The sequence below is a fragment of the Ornithorhynchus anatinus genome, chromosome 14 (genome assembly GCF_004115215.2).
Source record: "Ornithorhynchus anatinus isolate Pmale09 chromosome 14, mOrnAna1.pri.v4, whole genome shotgun sequence".
Lineage (NCBI taxonomy): Eukaryota > Metazoa > Chordata > Mammalia > Monotremata > Ornithorhynchidae > Ornithorhynchus > Ornithorhynchus anatinus.
This window is the reverse complement of record NC_041741.1, coordinates 48,053,198-48,068,820: the sequence shown is the minus strand read 5'-3', so window position 1 is coordinate 48,068,820 and position 15,623 is coordinate 48,053,198. Positions and strand designations below refer to the sequence as shown.

The following is a 15,623-nucleotide window of genomic DNA, read 5'->3' as shown; positions in this document are numbered from 1 at the left end:
CCTTGGCCCTCCTCTCCTCAGCCTTCCCTGAGGCCGGTCAGCCCTCCGGGGCCCCCAGGCTGCTGCTGGCAGGGCTGCTGCTCTGAGTTCTCTGGGCTCCAAAGGGAGAGTCTTTGGCGCACGGAGGTGACCCCCAGCATGTCAACGACCTGGCTGTCAAGGGCTCCTGCAGACCTCTGGGCGATCTGCGGAAGTCTCCCCCCGGCCCCGGCCTGGGAGTCAGGGCCAAATTTCCCACGATCTTGGTCAGAGAGCCCCTTTTCTGAGCCGTGATGCAGTAGCACTACGGTCCCCCTCGCCTTCCACCCCGGAGGCCTAACGGGATGGCAGCCTCAGGGGTTTCCTTTTGTGTCTGTGGGCCCTCTGGTTCTTATCGGGGAGAGAAGGCACCTAAGAGAAAAGACAGTAAGTCTGCCCAACCCTGGGATACCGCGTACTGGTCTGATTGCCAGACAGGGGCCGGCAGAAAGCACCTGGGAGGGTCAGGGGTTGGAGCGGCTCCCCTCACAGAAGACGTTGACGGCGTCAGGGCCCTGCAGCCCTTCCTGAGAGACGCAGGCTGAGACTAGGGGCCAGGACGGGCATTCACAGAACCACAGAGTCTGAGGGGTGAGCTCCCCAAATCCCACCCAACCAAGGCGAGGGGCCCCACTGGACCCGGAGGGTGGCAGGCTCAAACCTGACATGAAGAAACTCTTCTTCCCCCAGTGGGTGGTAAAAGCCTAGGATCCGTTCCCACAGGGAGCAAGAAACTGCCGCCAGCTCTCTGGAGAGTTTGAATCAATCCATGAATGAGAGGTCCAGACTGGGTCACTGAGGGGCCAGTCAGAGATGGAGACAGGAGAGTCAGGGGTATCGGGTGGTCCATCCCTGACCTTGAGAATGGGTGTCGGGGAGGGCCCAGTTCCTCACAGCATCCTGGCGTCAAAGGCAAGAATCTGGGACTGAAAGGTCCGGGGCTGTCTGATGGAGGGGGGCATCACTCGTGGTTTGATGTTCCTGTTTCCACAAACAACCATCTCAGGGCAGGTTTTCCTCCGGCCCCCGCAGTGGGGGGGGTCCCAGAGCAGCTGCCTTGTGCAAATGGCTCCTGGTGGGGGGACCCAGGTCAGTCACCGGTCAGAGGAGGAGGAAACGGGGGTGGGGGAGTTGAGGGTAGAGGAGGAGAAAGCACTTCTAGGCAGGAAACTGCTCAAGAAATAGCAGTGGCTCGAGGAGATACTCAGAGTGGAGCTGGCCCACACCAGTGAAGAGGGGACTTAGCGCCCTGCTGAGGGCTGGGAGGTGTCACCAGTTCTTTCTGTAATGAGGAAGTGGAAAATGCCACAGCAACAGCAAACCGCAAGGGCGTCTCGCCTTGTGCCCACATGTGAAAACCCTTCTGTTCCCAGTGAGCAGGTCAGAATGATGCCCTCCACCTGCTCCCCCCGATTCACCGCCACCCGCCATGCACGCACGTACACACATGCACGCGCTCACGCAGGCACTCTCCCTCATTCACCGAAAGGCCGACTCAAATTCTGTTGGCTTTCAGGACCCTAGAGCCCCTGGCCCGGCTCTGGAGGACTGTGGGGGCTTCAGGGTATCTGCTCTCTTCTGTAGCCTCCCCAGACATCGAGGACTAGGTCAGGCCGCAGGAGAGCTTTTGTATAGTTAGATTGGTTCTGGAGCCGGGGTGTTGATTGAGTGAGGAGAGACCCCGGGAGAATTGCGAGCCATTGGGGTGGGAATTAAAGTCCAGACCCTGATGTGTCACTGAATGGCCCCTTCCCCCCTCAACCCTCTCCTCTTCCTTTCACCTCCCCCTCCCCTTCCACCTCTCCCCTTCCATCTCCTCCCTCAGGGATCGGGAAAGAACCAGATCCCTTTAAGGACAGAAGGAAGGGGCAGAGGCCAGGGGAGCCCTCGGGCTGCAGCGTGGCGGGGCCTCGGAGAAGAGCGATTGCGGTGCCGGCCCTCCGCGGGGCTGACGCAGGGATGTTCCGATTGCTCCGCTTCCCGTGACTTTACAGAAACCGGTGCCGGAAGCCCTGCCAGGAGGAGCAGCTGAGCCCGCCGTGCCTGGGCGGCTCCTCCCTGGCAGGGCGGGCAGAACAGATGGCTTCAGTAAGACACGGGGGCAAGCGTCACCAGCCGACGAGGGGGCCGGAGGCGGCGGGGTTCGCCTCCTGATCCGAGTCCCTCCAGGCGACCCTGCTGTTATCTCGCCAAGCCGACCGACCCCGACCTGGGGAAGCTGTCGGTCCCGGGCCCGTCGGTCCCTTGCGTCGGGTGGCTGGCTGCAAAATTGGCCCTCAGAGCCAGGAAGCAGCTTGGAGTAGAGGTCTTTATGTCGTGTCTGAGCACCAGTGGCCGTAGAGTCGAGGGGCAGCCAGGGACCCCCGGGGCAGCCCCGGTCTTCTGAGGGACTACTCTTTAACTGCCCCTGCTGCCTGGGGTCAGAGGGGAACTCGGCTAGTGGCTGGCTGGGGTCTGGATGGATGATTTTCCTGTTCCACCCCCAGCTCCTCCTTGCAGCAGGGTACTGGCGAGGGGCCTCCAGGGACCGGCCCCTCACAGTCCGGCAGAAGGGTGGGCTTTCTTGCCAAACCTCCTCTAACTTGCCGGGTCAAAGTGATGGTCCTTAGCCCCCGAAGATGAGTCGAGGTAGACGTGGGCTGCTTTCCCAGGAATGTGGGAGCAGTCAGGAGTGGGACATGGGTTGGAGGGCCTCTGTCCGCTCTGCCCTTCCCAATAGACCTGAAGCCAGGCTGCTGGCAGAGAGTGGGAGCAGGCCTCGGGCAAACTGGGACAAGCCCTTCACCCCTTGGGAAAGAACATTCACCACCCCTGCCCCTGTGGTCTCAGGAGATAACAGTGGGGTTGGCGGAGGCTTTCGAAGAGGCACCGAATGAAAGCTGGCAAGCTCTCCGAGCCCCTCTCCCAGGCGGGTCCCCCAAACTCGGAACAAGCCCGCCCTCCCCACATCTCTAGGGCCAAGGAAGCTGGCCAGGGAGCAAGACGGGGCCAGGATCTACCTGCCCAGTTGAGAACCTTCCCCGGGACCCTTATTCCAAGTGTCGATGCTTCCCAACAGCTCCTCTTTCCCCTTGCAGTGGCTGAACGAGGAGAAGGTGATCCAGAGACTGGTGGAGCTGATCCATTCCGACCAGGATGAGGACGTGAGTGAGCTGCAGACCGCCGCCGCCCTGTAACCCCCGGGGCCCGGGCACGCAGCGTCCACTGGGAGGTGTGAGCCTCCCTGGGGTGGAGCCAAGGGGCAGGGTCTCCCTCCCCCTGCTTGCTGAGACCCCCCAGTACCTCCAGATTCTCCCCCAATCGGGCGACAGCGCCCTGGTCGTGCCCCTGCTCTGGCCACGAATGACCGGTCAGCAACTCGCTCTGGGCATGGAGCACATGGGCGCTCAGCAGCTCCCGAGGGCTCCCTGGAATCGGCCGTCGGTGGGGTCGGGTCCTTTGCAGTTCCCGCCCTCAACTGGCAGCCCAGTCGCCCCCAGCCCGGCACCACTGGAGGAGTCTCCTCCCCCCGGGGGTGCTAGTCTGGAGAAGGGCCACTGCCGGCGGGTCCCGGACCCTGGCTGGGCCTCGTTTCCTCGTGAAGGGGCTGGCGACGCCTGCTCCTTAACCAGGTCCCCTTGGCGTATTCCAGAGGCAATCGAACGCTTCCCAGACCCTGTGTGACATCATCAGATTGAGCCGAGACCAAAGCAGTCAGCTGCAGGAGACTTCTGAGCCCGACCCCCTCCTCGCCGCCCTGGAATCGTGAGTGGCCCTCATCAGGCGCCGGGGTGGTCGGACCAGGGGACGGTGCCAGTGTGCTGTGCCCCCAGTGCTGCCGGAGGCCTAGTATCTCCCGACCCAGTCGGGCCCACTGGCTTGGGAGATTGGAACCTGCACCCTCATTTCTATTTCTAAGCCTTCTCCTGTTCCTAAGGTCCGGGGCGGAGTCCGCGGCCTCCTGGGACCCTGGAGGCCCGTGGTTGACGGGGTTCCCCAAAGCGATTCTGTCCCGGCCCAGAGGCTGTGGGGCCTCTCAGCTCCCGGAAGAGGCCCACAGAGCCCCAGATTTCCCAGCAGGTCTCCTAGCTGGCGCTTTGTAGCCTCCTGCCGGGGTGGTTCGGGGCCGGATGCTCCCGGCCCGCCGTCCGGGGAACGGGGCAGTCTCATCCTTGGGAGAGGTCTGCAGACAGCATCAGTGTGCCCATCCTGCCGTCGCTGTAACCCGGCCTTGTTCCATTCCCCAGGCAAGGGTGTGTGGAGCAACTCCTGAAGAACATGTTCGATGGAGATCAGACGGAGAACTGCATAGTGAACGGAACGCAGATTTTACTCACGTTACTAGAGACGAGGCGATCTGGGTAAGTTAGTCCCTTTCCCCGGGGAAGGAGGTGATGATGATGATAATACTAATAATAATGATATTTGTTAAGCACTTACTGTGTTAAGCACAGTTCTGAGCACTGGGGTAGGTATAAGTCAGATTGGACTCAGTCGCTGCGGCTCACAGTCTAATTAGGAGGGGGAACTTCATTCCCATTTTACAGTTCAAGAAACTGAGGCCCAGAGAAGTGAAGCGACTTGCCCAAGGTCACCAAACAGGCAAGCGGTGGAGCTGGGGTGAGAACCCAGGTCCTCCGACTCCTAGGGCCGTCCTCTTTCCACGAGGCCACACTGCTTCCCCAAGGAAGTTTGGCCTCTCCTGGGGTCATTCCATTATGGGGAGAACTCGGCCTCATTGACTGATGATTCTGTATGCCCGAGGTCAGTCGATGTGTCCAAGGCGTGGCGAGCTCTGCACCAAGTACTTGGGAGAGTGCAGTAGAGGTCAGAGTCACAGATCTTGCCTTGGAAAAACTAACCATCTAGTAGAGAAGACAGACGCAAAACAATTCGTAGGGAGCAGGGAAAGGGAACTCGAGAGCTGGGTAGGTAAATAGATGAGTGCTTAAAGAGGAGAGAAGGTGAAATGCCATGAGCGCAAAAGTGCCGACAGCTAATCGAGCCATCGAACGGATTTATGGAACCCCTCCCGGGTCCTCTCGGGCCCAGTGCGGAGTACCGTATCGGGTGCTTGGGAGCGTGCAAGGAAAGTGAAAGATCCCATCTCTACCCTCACGGTGCTTACCGTCCCGTGGAACTTCCATGAGTGGAGTTGGAGAGTTTCCAGGCAGTTGACCTCCAGCAACCCTCGCCGGAGCCGGACAGACGGTCTGGAGCCTTGCGGGACGTCCGAGGGACGAGGCGGCCAAGCCTCAGGGCTCTCCTCCAGCTGTCTCTCCCGCTCCGTTGTCTTCCGCTCTCTCCGCCCCCGAGCCTGTCACTGCCCACGCCGCCCCCGGGATGGCTCTCCCTATCCGGTCCGACCCCCCGCCCCTTCGCTGCTCACTACCCTTAGTACGTTCCCATGGCTCTCCCAGTGGCCCGTGTCACGTTGGGCGGCCGTATTCGTTTGTCAGTCTCTGGTTTCTCCGGTTTCATCTGTGGCACGTGACAAACGGTCCTCCCCTCCGAGGGCAGAGCTGCATCTCTAGCCTTCCGTCGTCCACACTGAGGGCCCAGTGCTGGACCATGCCCACTGTATTGGGACCTCAGTCTGTAGCAGAGGTCAGCTGACCAATGGCCAAGTCCCCTGCTTCTGGGCCCGGGCTTCGAGAGCAATCGAGGTGGCTACCTAGAGTCACGGTGGCTCTGTGAGGCCTACGGTGGCTTTAGAGGGGTCCGGTGGGGGCCCTGCAGTGGGGAGTGGTTCGTCCCAGAGGGAAGACGGGACCCTACAAGGGCAGCTGCTAGGAAGGGGCCCATTCCATCTTAACCTGACCACTCTGGCCTTGACGCCACCCCTCCCACCCCCCCACCCTCTCCGTGGTGGTAAGGTGGGCCCTGGGGACGGGAGAAGGGTGGACGGGAGGTAGACCAACCCGGCCCAGGTCCCCCCATCCCTCTTGCCACCTGCCCCACGTGGACAATCCACCAGCAGCAAGGGGAGAGGATTTGATCACTCCCTGGAACCGGCTTGCAAGGCCCGAGAGGCCCCAGGGGTTTGGGGGCCTTGCGGGGCCCTCTGGGGTCAGAGCCGCCCCCGGCGGAGGAAGTTACGTCCGGACCGCGCTCGGCGGGTCGGACGCCCAGTGGCCCGGTGACGGCCCAACCTTTCTTTCCTGCCCCCGCAGCATGGAAGGGCTGGCGGATACCTTCTCTCAGGGACCGGACAGGCCGTGTGCCGTCAGCAGCAGCGTCCTGCACGGCATCGAGCCTCGGCTGAAAGACTTCCACCAGCTCCTGCTCCACCCCCCAAAGGTGAGCGGCCCTGCCGCCGGCCCCCAGGACCCTCCCGGATGTTTCCTCTCCGATGGGGCGCCTTTCCGCCGGTTCCGCCGTGGGCCGGGTCTCCTCGGGGAAACCGGAACCGCTCCCCGGGTCCAAGCCCGGAGCAACGCGGGGATCGAAGAGCAGCCTGGGGTTTGGGTTCGGCCTGAGGAGCCGAGGAGCCGTGGCTGGTGCCGTCCTGGACCGTGGCAGTTCCAGCCCGGGGGCATCTCTCGTTCTGTGGCAGAGGCCGGCCATCTTGACCACCATCGGGGTGCTGGAGGAGCCCCTGGGGAACGCACGTCTGCATGGGGCCCGCCTGGTGGCCGCCCTGCTGCACACCGACACGCCCAGGATCAACCAGGAGCTGTGCCGGCTCAACACGGTGGACCTTCTGCTGGTCAGTAGCCTTGCCGCGGCCAGGGGACGGGGGTCTGGGGGATGCCACGCGATGGTCGCTTCACCAGCAAGGGTCTTGGGGGGCCGGGGCTGGCCGCCCGCTTTGTCATCTTACCATCCCCGGGCTCCCCCTTGGGAGCCCATTAAACCACCGTAGACCTGCCTTTCTCACCCTTCGCCTCGCTCCTCCTCAGGCTTCCTACCGCTCTCCCTCACCCTGTCCCCCAGGTGCTCACGTGCCTACACGCACACGTACACTCTTACTTACATCACCCTCCCCCCATCCTTCTCTTTCTTCATATCCCTCCCGCCCTTCGCTTCTTCCTCTTCCCAGTTAACAGGAACTGTGCTAGAAAGTGATCCTTGCAGGGTGATTGGCTGACCAGTGAGTTATCCGCTTTCCTCTCCTTTTAATCCACCTCTCCGCAAAATACGCCCCTTCCACGTGGCCTGTTGCCTGCCTTGGGCCCTAACCTCACCCGGAGACACACACTTACACACCCACGCACGCAGCCCAGCTCCTGCTGGGTGCCCTTAAAGGACTAGGGAGCTGGACAGCAGAGCCGCCTCAGAGGGTGGCTAAAAATCAGCGGCCCCTGTAACGCTGCGCTTCGGGCCGGGCTGAAGAAGGGGAAGCCCACCCAGCCGTCCCAACTCACCTACCTCCATGGGCTCCAGGCGGACTTGTGAAAGGGCTCTGTCCTGAGAGGGATGTGGGTGGTGGCACTGGGGCCGTGTGAGGGCCCGAGAGAGCTTGAGGGAGGGAAGGCAGGGGCCGTGGCAGGCTGGTTGTCCCCCCTCCCGCGGCCCCTGCCCACCGCAGACTCCCTCGAGGTTCTCCTCAGGCAGCAGTCGCCGCCTCTGGTCGGTCAGCGGTTGCAGGCAGGTGTGCAGGAGTTCTAGGAGCTAGCCCTCCGGCATTGGTGGGTTGGAGGCCCGAGTCTCCGGGGTCAATTCCGTCCTTCAACCCTTTGTCCTGATGCCAGCTGCCCGGGTGACAGCCGGGGCGCAGCTCTCCCCGCCACAGGGGAGCCTGGCTCAGAGGTGGCTTCCCAGCTCTCGGTCACCTGAAGCTCCGGTTCCCCTTCCTTCCCGAGCCGGCACCGGCCAGAACAAAGCGGGGCATCGGCTCTCTGGCCCCATGCCGAGCAGCTCGGCGGGGCGGATGGCAGAGAGCCGAGGGGGTGAGTTCCCGAGTGAAATCGATGAGGGTCGGAGGGTTCCCAGGCCAGCAGCACCCGGGCAACCACTTCCGGAATTTTCACCGTGGCATGGCCTGGCCGGGTCAGGAGGTGGCGGTTGAACAGGAAAGCGTTGAACCAGTCGTCGTCGTCATCTTCATCAGTGGTATTTATTGAGTGCTTACTATGTGCAGAGCATTGTACTAACCGCTTGGGAGGGTACAGTACATTAGAGTCGGCAGACACGTTCCCCACCCACAGTGACCGGCAGAGTCGCCCTGCCCCCTGCTTTCTGGGGAGAAGATGCTCATAGAGGCCATCTAGTCGACGTCTGGCTGACCTACCGTCCCTCCTCTTCTGCCTTCTCTTCTGGCCCAGGACCTGTTTTTCAAGTACACGTGGAATAACTTTTTGCATTTCCAAGTGGAACTGTGCATAGCGGCTATTCTCTCCCACTCGGCCCGGGAAGGGAAGGCCACCGTCATCAGCGAGTCGGAGAACAAAGAAGAGATGCCAAATGGCAACGTGGCCCCAGAGTCAGCCGACAGCACCGCGAACGTCATGGTCACGCATGTAAGTGTGCCCCGGGGCTCCACGACCGGCCGGCCGGGAAAAGCAGCCACACACATGCCGCTCCCCGTCCAGCAAGCCGTCCCCGCTCAAAGCCACAGCGGGCCGGGGCAAGGGCTCTCCCCATTATGGCCAAAATGCGCCTCCCTCTTTCCTGCTCCATAATTTAGTGGTATTTGGTAAGCACTTACTATGTGCCAGGCTCTGTAGTAAGCTCTGGGGTGGATACAAGCAAATAGGGTTGGACACAGTCCCTGTCTCACATGGGGCTCACAGTCTCAATCCCCATTTTACAGTTGAGGTAGCTGAAGTCCAGAGAAGCGAAATGACTCGTCCAAAGTCACCCAGCAGACAAGTGGCAGGACCGGGATTAGAACCCATGACTTTCCGATTCCCAGGCCCACGCTCGATCCGATGCGTCGTGCTGCTTCTGTAACGGAGCATCAGGGCCGAAGCCGGCTCAGCCTCCATGTGGCTTCTCGTTCTCTTACCTCGGGCGGGGGAGAGTGGTCGGTGTGCCCCGTCAGTCCCTCAATCGGTAGCATTTGTGGAGCCCCGACGGGGTGCCCGACTCTGTACTGAGCCCTTGGGCGAGGGTCATAGAGGCAGTAGGTCCAATCCCCGCCCTCAAGGAGCTTCCAGTCTAGCTGGGGAGGAGGCCCATCCGCAGGCACCGTTGAGAAGTCCAGGGGGAAACCAAGGCCTGCCGGGACAGCGTGGGAGCTGGGGCTACCGGCCCTTTGGGTCTGGCAGAGTCCAGAGTGGGGAGTTTAGCAACGGGCAAACCGGCGGGTGGCTCGTTCCTCCTCTGATGCTGAGCAAGGTGGGAGCAAGGCACTCAGCGGGGACATGATGGCTGGCAGACGGGCATGGGGAATTAGAGGACAAGAGAGGGCACTGGGACATTAAGCCCAGGCCAGCATTTGTTGCTCACCACCTCTCTGGTGACACGCTCTCCCCCGATTCGAGGAGTTCAATGCACTCCCAGCTCGGGAGAAACTGAAAGGCAAACACAGGCTCGTTGAGCCTCGAGTTGCATCGGGACCTCTCTCCATCCCAGACCAAACACCCAGCCTCTTCTCCAGGGGCCAACGGGGTCTGGAGAGGCAACCAAACCAGCCCCTGCCGCTCAATGACCCCCCTGAGCACCCCGGGATAGCAGGATGCCCTCCCCGTGGCGCCAGGAAAGGGAAATGCAGGCAGAGATGGGAAGGGGCTGGCTGGAAGGCCCTATCCAAGCTAGGGAGCAAGGAGTGTGGGGCTCTCACTCTGCTCCCCGGGGCCCGGCCAGGCCCGGGCCAGGTCCGTGTCAGCCTGGCTTTCCTGTGGCTGCAGCCCACTTTTCTTCGTCTGTACCTGGCCGCCAGTACGGGGAAGTCAGAGAGCTGGGTTTAGAAACCCAGACGCCGGTGGTCTGTTCCCCAAATCGGGCCCTCCCTTCCATCCCATCCCGGCCTCTGTGGGAGAGAGCAAGGAGAAGGTCCGGAGGTGGTGACGGGAAGCGTCGAGGTGGCTGTAGTCCGAAGTGACCTTGCTCTGTGTCTGTCTTTGTTCTCAGCTATTCCAGAGGTGCTGCCTGGTGCAGAGGATCCTGGATGCCTGGGAGGCCAATGACCAAGCACAGTAAGGGCCTGCTGGGAGGACTGGAGGCTGGCACGGGGCCGGTTGCCCATGGGTGACCCTCGGGGATGGTCTGATAACCCTGTTAGTGCCCAGCAGTGGGTGCTTGAGACCCAGAGCCAACATGGCGTTAATCCCTGCCCGCAACTTCTGTGCCTACGTGGCCTCTTTGGGGAGGCTGGGGGTGAGGGCGGCTATAGTCCACTCGGTGAACTGGTAACCCAGACGGGGGACGTTCCACACGTTTACTTGGGATTGGGCTTCGGAGAGCGAAACCGATCATTCCAAATGAGCGGTCTACTGTTATCTCCCTGCTGACTCTTCCGCTGCGTCCTCTGCTTTTTTTTTTTTTAAATGGCATTTGTTAAGTGCTTACTCTGTGCCAGGCACTGTCCTAAGCGCTGGAGTAGATACAAGGAAATCAGGTTGGACACAGTCCCCATCCCACATGGACTCACAGTCCCATGAACAGGTACTGAATCCCCATTTTACAGATGGGTTAACTGAAGCCCAGAGAGGTGAAGTGACTTTCCCCACGTCACAGAGCAGACAACCCAATTATCCTGTAGCTACCGCAGCACTTAGAACAATGGCCTGGCACATAGTAAGCGCTTAACAAATACCATAATTACTATCAAGTGACATCCAGACCTGAGCTCTTTCCACTAGGCTACATTACTTTTCTTGTACTACCCCTTGAGTTCTCGCCTTCCCCAAATTGGAAGTCCCCTACCCAAACTGGCCGGACCCTGGATCGGGGAAAGGTTAGCCCCGCACCATGAAACTCTACATTCAGGAGCTACGGGGAGCCCCTCCTCCGCTTAAACCCCAACTCTTTGCTGCCCCGGATACTTCTGGGTTTTAGGTTGGAGGGGATTCTGCTTGAGAGCCGGATGGAGCTAGGGAGGGGTGGGAGCGGGGCTCAGAGGGGATTGTTTAGGGACTTCAGGTCTTATGACATTCTCCTCCTTCATCCTTCCTTCCTTCCTTCCTTTCTCCCCTCCCCCCTTCTCCTCACCCGTGTGTCTGCTTGGTTTAGTCCCCCACCCCTGGGTTGGGTAAAGAGCACAGATTCCCAGATCCCTACCTCTGGACCCCCGACCCCAGGAGCAGTGCATCTGCTGCGCCCCGGTGCCCAGTTTGACCTCGGGGTGACCCAGGCAGTGACGGACGCGTGGGCTGCGGGGCCCCGCCCTTGTGGGTTCAGCCTGCAGCCTATGGGTGGGGCCTGCTGTTCTCGGCCTCTCGGTTCCGACCGGGGGAGGCCTGCCATCCCGGACTCCCAGTCCACACGCTTTCAGGCTCGGGATCCGGCTCCGTCTGGACCCGAGGGGCAGGCGCCAAGGGCTGTCCGAGGCCCGGGCCAGACTCTGGACAGCAGGCTGGGTGGAAGAAAACCAGGCCTGCCTGGTTGGGAGGAAGTTGGGTGTCTGGGAGGCTCCAGTGTCCCGGCCACGGGCCCTGGGGCCTGAGCAGGGCACTAGCTCCCCTCCGGCGGCCCAAGGGGCAGCCTGGCATGATCCAGGCTCTCTCGCTCTCCCCCGGGTGCTGACTTGCCAGCCAGCCTCCAGGACGAGGAATCCAGGGGTCTCGCCCTCCCGGTTGGGATCGTGCTGCTTCCCCTCAGCCTGGAGGTGTCCTGGCGGGAGACAGCGGGCCTCGGGCTGTCCTCCATCCTCCCACAGACTGCTGTGCGACCGGCCCCAGTTGGGCCTAGCGGGGCAGCGGACAGTCGATCGTCTTCTCGGGGGCCGCGGGGCCGGGTGGCACTGACCGGCAGGGGCTGTTTCCAGGGCTGAAGGTGGAATGAGGCGGGGGAACATGGGTCACCTCACGAGGATAGCCAACGCCGTGGTGCAGACTGTGGAGAAGGGGCCCAGGCAAGCCCAGATCAGCGAGTTCATCAAAGGTGCGTGCCCCGTGCCTCACACTCCTCACCCAGTTTACACTTTACGGAGGGTCGGGCATCACTTTCCCTCTGCCCCGGACCCTTTGGACCCAGACTAGCTACTTGTTCTGCCTGCCCTTCCTCCCTCTCCTCTCCCTTCTCCACCTGCCCATCACTGGTGGCCCCATACATCAGAGAAGCCCCCAAATCCCAGTCCCAAGGGACCTGGTTAACCTTCCATCTCCCCACCCCTGGCCCCCCGGCATTGTCCCAAGTGCCAGGTTTTCATCAAAGAAGCTTTGAAGTCATTGGAGAGGTCCTGGTCTAGGCTTGGAGAAGGAAGGTTAGGGGGTCTGGTCCCTGCTCCCCCCAGCTCCCGGGCCCTCTGGCTTGGACATGAGCCACTCTCCTGGGCCGTGGGCTTAACCTCAAGCTGATAGGCCGGGCAGAGCAGAAGAATAGGCGACGTCTAATCCACTGGTCAGCATCAGAGGGCACCAGCCGAGTGCTGATTGTGACCTGACTCGAAACAGGAATTTGAAGGACTCGATCCCGGCCTGGGTCCACAAGTGTCCTCTCTCTCCCACCCCATATCTCAGTGGGTGGGAGCCGGCCCGAGGAACAGAAGGCTATCCAGCAAATGTGAAGGCCGAGGCTAAAGTGAAAGAAGGGAACTATCCCCAGTCTCTGTGCCCCGTTTGACTGGGTTTGAATTGTGGTCCTGGCGGTGGGTGACTTGGGTTCTCTCCTTGTCTCAGGCCCACGACGGGGCAGGAGGGGAGCGGGAAACCACCGAGACTGGGGCCAGGATGCAGGAGAGGGGCAGTCTAACCAGAGAGGAACCCCCGCCTGGAGGGCAGGAGTTGCACGAGTGGGGCTGGGGGCCGCCAGCTCAGAACTGGGCTCACAGGGAACAGGAGCAGTAGCCACCAGCTGAGGGCCACTCGAATGGGGTGGGAAAGAGCAGCAGGGCGAGTGCTTCCCCAAGGGGCCCCTGAGTCCCCTGCAATCCCCCATGACCATCACTGAGCCCCTACCCGCCGGGATCTCTTGTTCGCAGAGCTCCCCGAGGATTGCCGCGGCAGGTGGGAGAGCTTTGTGGAAGAGACGCTGACCGAGACCAACCGGAGAAATACTGTCGACTTGGTGAGGCAGGGGCCGGTTACTGGCGTCCCTTCTCCCTCATCTCCCTTGCAGCCGGGGGGCTCGGGTTGAGGTTGGAGCCGGGGCCGGGTGGGGGCCGGCCGATCTGTGCCGGGAGCCGGCTGAGCTTGAGTTGGGGCCAAAGTGGGAACTTTGGAGAAAGGGGACTGCGCCCGCCTGGCACCGCATGACTCCGAGCGTGGGTACTGGGGCTACCCGACCCTGTACCCTGCTCCCCCCCGCCACCTCTCCCGGGGCTAAGCTGCAGTGAGAAAATGCCCTGAAAAATCGTAGAAAGAAAAATCCCTCAGACCAATAGAAACCTTTTCAGTCAGTAGTCCCGTGATGGCCCTGGCACGTGTCCTCTGCACGACATCTCGCATCTCGTCATCAGTGAGAAGATGAAGTCAGATTAGTTAATCATCTGGAGATTTAGTAGGGTTGGGCAGTTAAAGTGAAAACATATGCTAAATCCTGAAGTTAAATAGGAGGGCAGGCCTGGTCTCTCTCCCACGCCCCCCACTCACCCGACTCCTCCCTGCTCCCTCTCCAGGCCAGACTCCCTTGCAAGACCCAGCTTCCCCCAGCTCCCTGTCCTGCCCCACTCCCTCCTTGCTCCCTCACTAATGGAGAAGCAGTCTGGCTCGGTGAAAAGAGCGTGGGCTTCGGAATCAGAGGTCGTGGGTTCGACTCCCGGCTCTGCCACTTGTCAGCTGTGTGACTGTGGGCGAGTCACTCAACTTCTCTGCGCCTCAGTTACCTCATCTGTAAAATGGGGATTATCTGTGAGCCTCACGTGGGACAAACTGATTGCCCTGTATCTGCCCCAGCACTTAGAACAGTGTTCTGCACATAGTAAGCTCTTAAGAGATACCAACATCAATGGCCTAGCGGATAGGGCGTGGGGCTGGGAGTCAGAAGGACCTGTGTTCTAATCCCGGTTCCGCCACCTGTCTGCAGGGTGAGTTTGGGCAGATCACTTAATTTCTCCGTGCCTCAGTTACTTCATCTGCGAATTGGGGATTAAGGCTGTGAGCCCCATGTGGGACGGGGACGGTGTCCAGCCTGATTATCTTGAATCTACTTCAGCACTTAGAACAGTGCTTGACACATAGACAGCACTTAACAAACACCGTCATTACTGTTATCGTTAGGCCCCTCTCCCCACAGCTCCCTCGCCAGGTCCCGTCACCCCGCGCTCACCGCACTGTGGCCGATTGTGTTTCAGGTGAGCACGCACCACCTGCATTCGTCGAGCGAAGACGAGGACATCGAGAGTGCTTTCCCCAACGAGCTGTCACTGCAGCAGGTGAGGGGGCCGACACTGACGCGGCTCCAGCTCCCCCGCTCCCGCCCGCCACCTGCCCAGACAGGGAAGGTCGGGCAGCACGGGGTGGCCCCCGCTCTCCTTGCTGCTCGGGGGTTTTAGGGAAGAGGCAGCAAGAAATTTGCTTTGGTACCGCAATGGGCACAGTGGGGCATCGGCAAGGAGACTAAAAAGCCTCACCGGCAGGCGGTAAGATAGGGGTTAGCTGGTGGTGACCTCCGGATCAGCTGGCAAAAGGGCCCCAGCCTGCTTTGCCAGGACCCCTTGCAGGATGGAGTTCAGGGAGCTGGCTTTCCCAGCTGGCAACCCTGTAGCCAGAGGATCCGGAGAATCGGGAGCACCTGAGCGTTGGTGGGAGGTGTCTGCTTGATATTTCTGAGTATGCAGCTCCCAGCGGTTATGTAGGTTTAACCCTTATGTAGGGCCCCGAGGAGGCTCCCCAGAAAGGTTTGCCTAGGGGGTTTCTGAAATACGGGGCCGAGGATCTAGGGGTCAGGACGGTGAAGGAGAGGGTAGGTTGGGCTGCCGTTCCCCCCCGACCATCTCCGGCCCAGTCCCGCCGGAGGTGGGAGAGCCACCCATCCTAATGGGTCCCGCTGGGGGCATCTCTCGCAGGCCTTCTCCGAGTACCAGATCCAGCAGATGACCGCCAACTTCGTGGATCAGTTTGGCTTCAACGATGAAGAGTTTGCAGACCAGGATGACAACATCAAGTGAGTGCCTTGACGGTCATCGTAGGGCCCGACTCCTGCCCGGTCCCCAATTGGCCCTGATTCAGACCTCCTGATTCAGAGCCAGAGGCCTGGGCCCGCTCACCTTCCCCTTCCCAGAGTCTACGGGGGCTCTCAGGTGGATCGGGGCCGCTCCTTTTCCGAAGGCCCACGTGCGCTTGGCCAGAGTCGTTCGGGACTCTGAGTCCGTGCTGGGTCCCCGGAGCCCTCAGCCGGAGCCCACGTCGGGTCAGCGTGGGCAAGGACGGAGACCAGACCTCGGGCAACTCCTTGGTCACGATAGCCTCTGCTGGCACGTGGAGCGTGGGCCAAAAAGTGTTCCCTCACTTATCCCTGACGTTCCTCTTTTGGCTTGGATAGCGGGAGGGAAGGGAGACAGGGCTGTCTGCTCGCCCCCTTCCGTAGGTTTGAGGCCGGGCGCCGGGAAACCCAGGAGTTCCCTGGAGAGGAACGGCCAT

General features: G+C 61.2%; 1 protein-coding gene across 3 annotated transcripts in view; it reads left to right on the top strand.

Annotated features, from left to right (window-relative positions):
• Positions 1 to 15,623, top strand: part of PPP6R2 (protein phosphatase 6 regulatory subunit 2) — an 84,812-nt gene that overhangs the window by 54,122 nt on the left and 15,067 nt on the right. For all 3 annotated transcript variants that reach the window (XM_029079415.1, XM_029079413.2, XM_029079414.2), the window contains exons 7-17: positions 3,096 to 3,161; positions 3,650 to 3,762; positions 4,245 to 4,358; positions 6,171 to 6,297; positions 6,554 to 6,706; positions 8,265 to 8,459; positions 10,015 to 10,079; positions 11,870 to 11,985; positions 13,025 to 13,110; positions 14,336 to 14,416; positions 15,050 to 15,147. In XM_029079415.1, the coding sequence (XP_028935248.1) occupies positions 3,096 to 3,161; positions 3,650 to 3,762; positions 4,245 to 4,358; positions 6,171 to 6,297; positions 6,554 to 6,706; positions 8,265 to 8,459; positions 10,015 to 10,079; positions 11,870 to 11,985; positions 13,025 to 13,110; positions 14,336 to 14,416; positions 15,050 to 15,147 (1,214 nt within the window). The remainder of the gene's footprint in view (positions 1 to 3,095; positions 3,162 to 3,649; positions 3,763 to 4,244; positions 4,359 to 6,170; positions 6,298 to 6,553; positions 6,707 to 8,264; positions 8,460 to 10,014; positions 10,080 to 11,869; positions 11,986 to 13,024; positions 13,111 to 14,335; positions 14,417 to 15,049; positions 15,148 to 15,623) is intronic.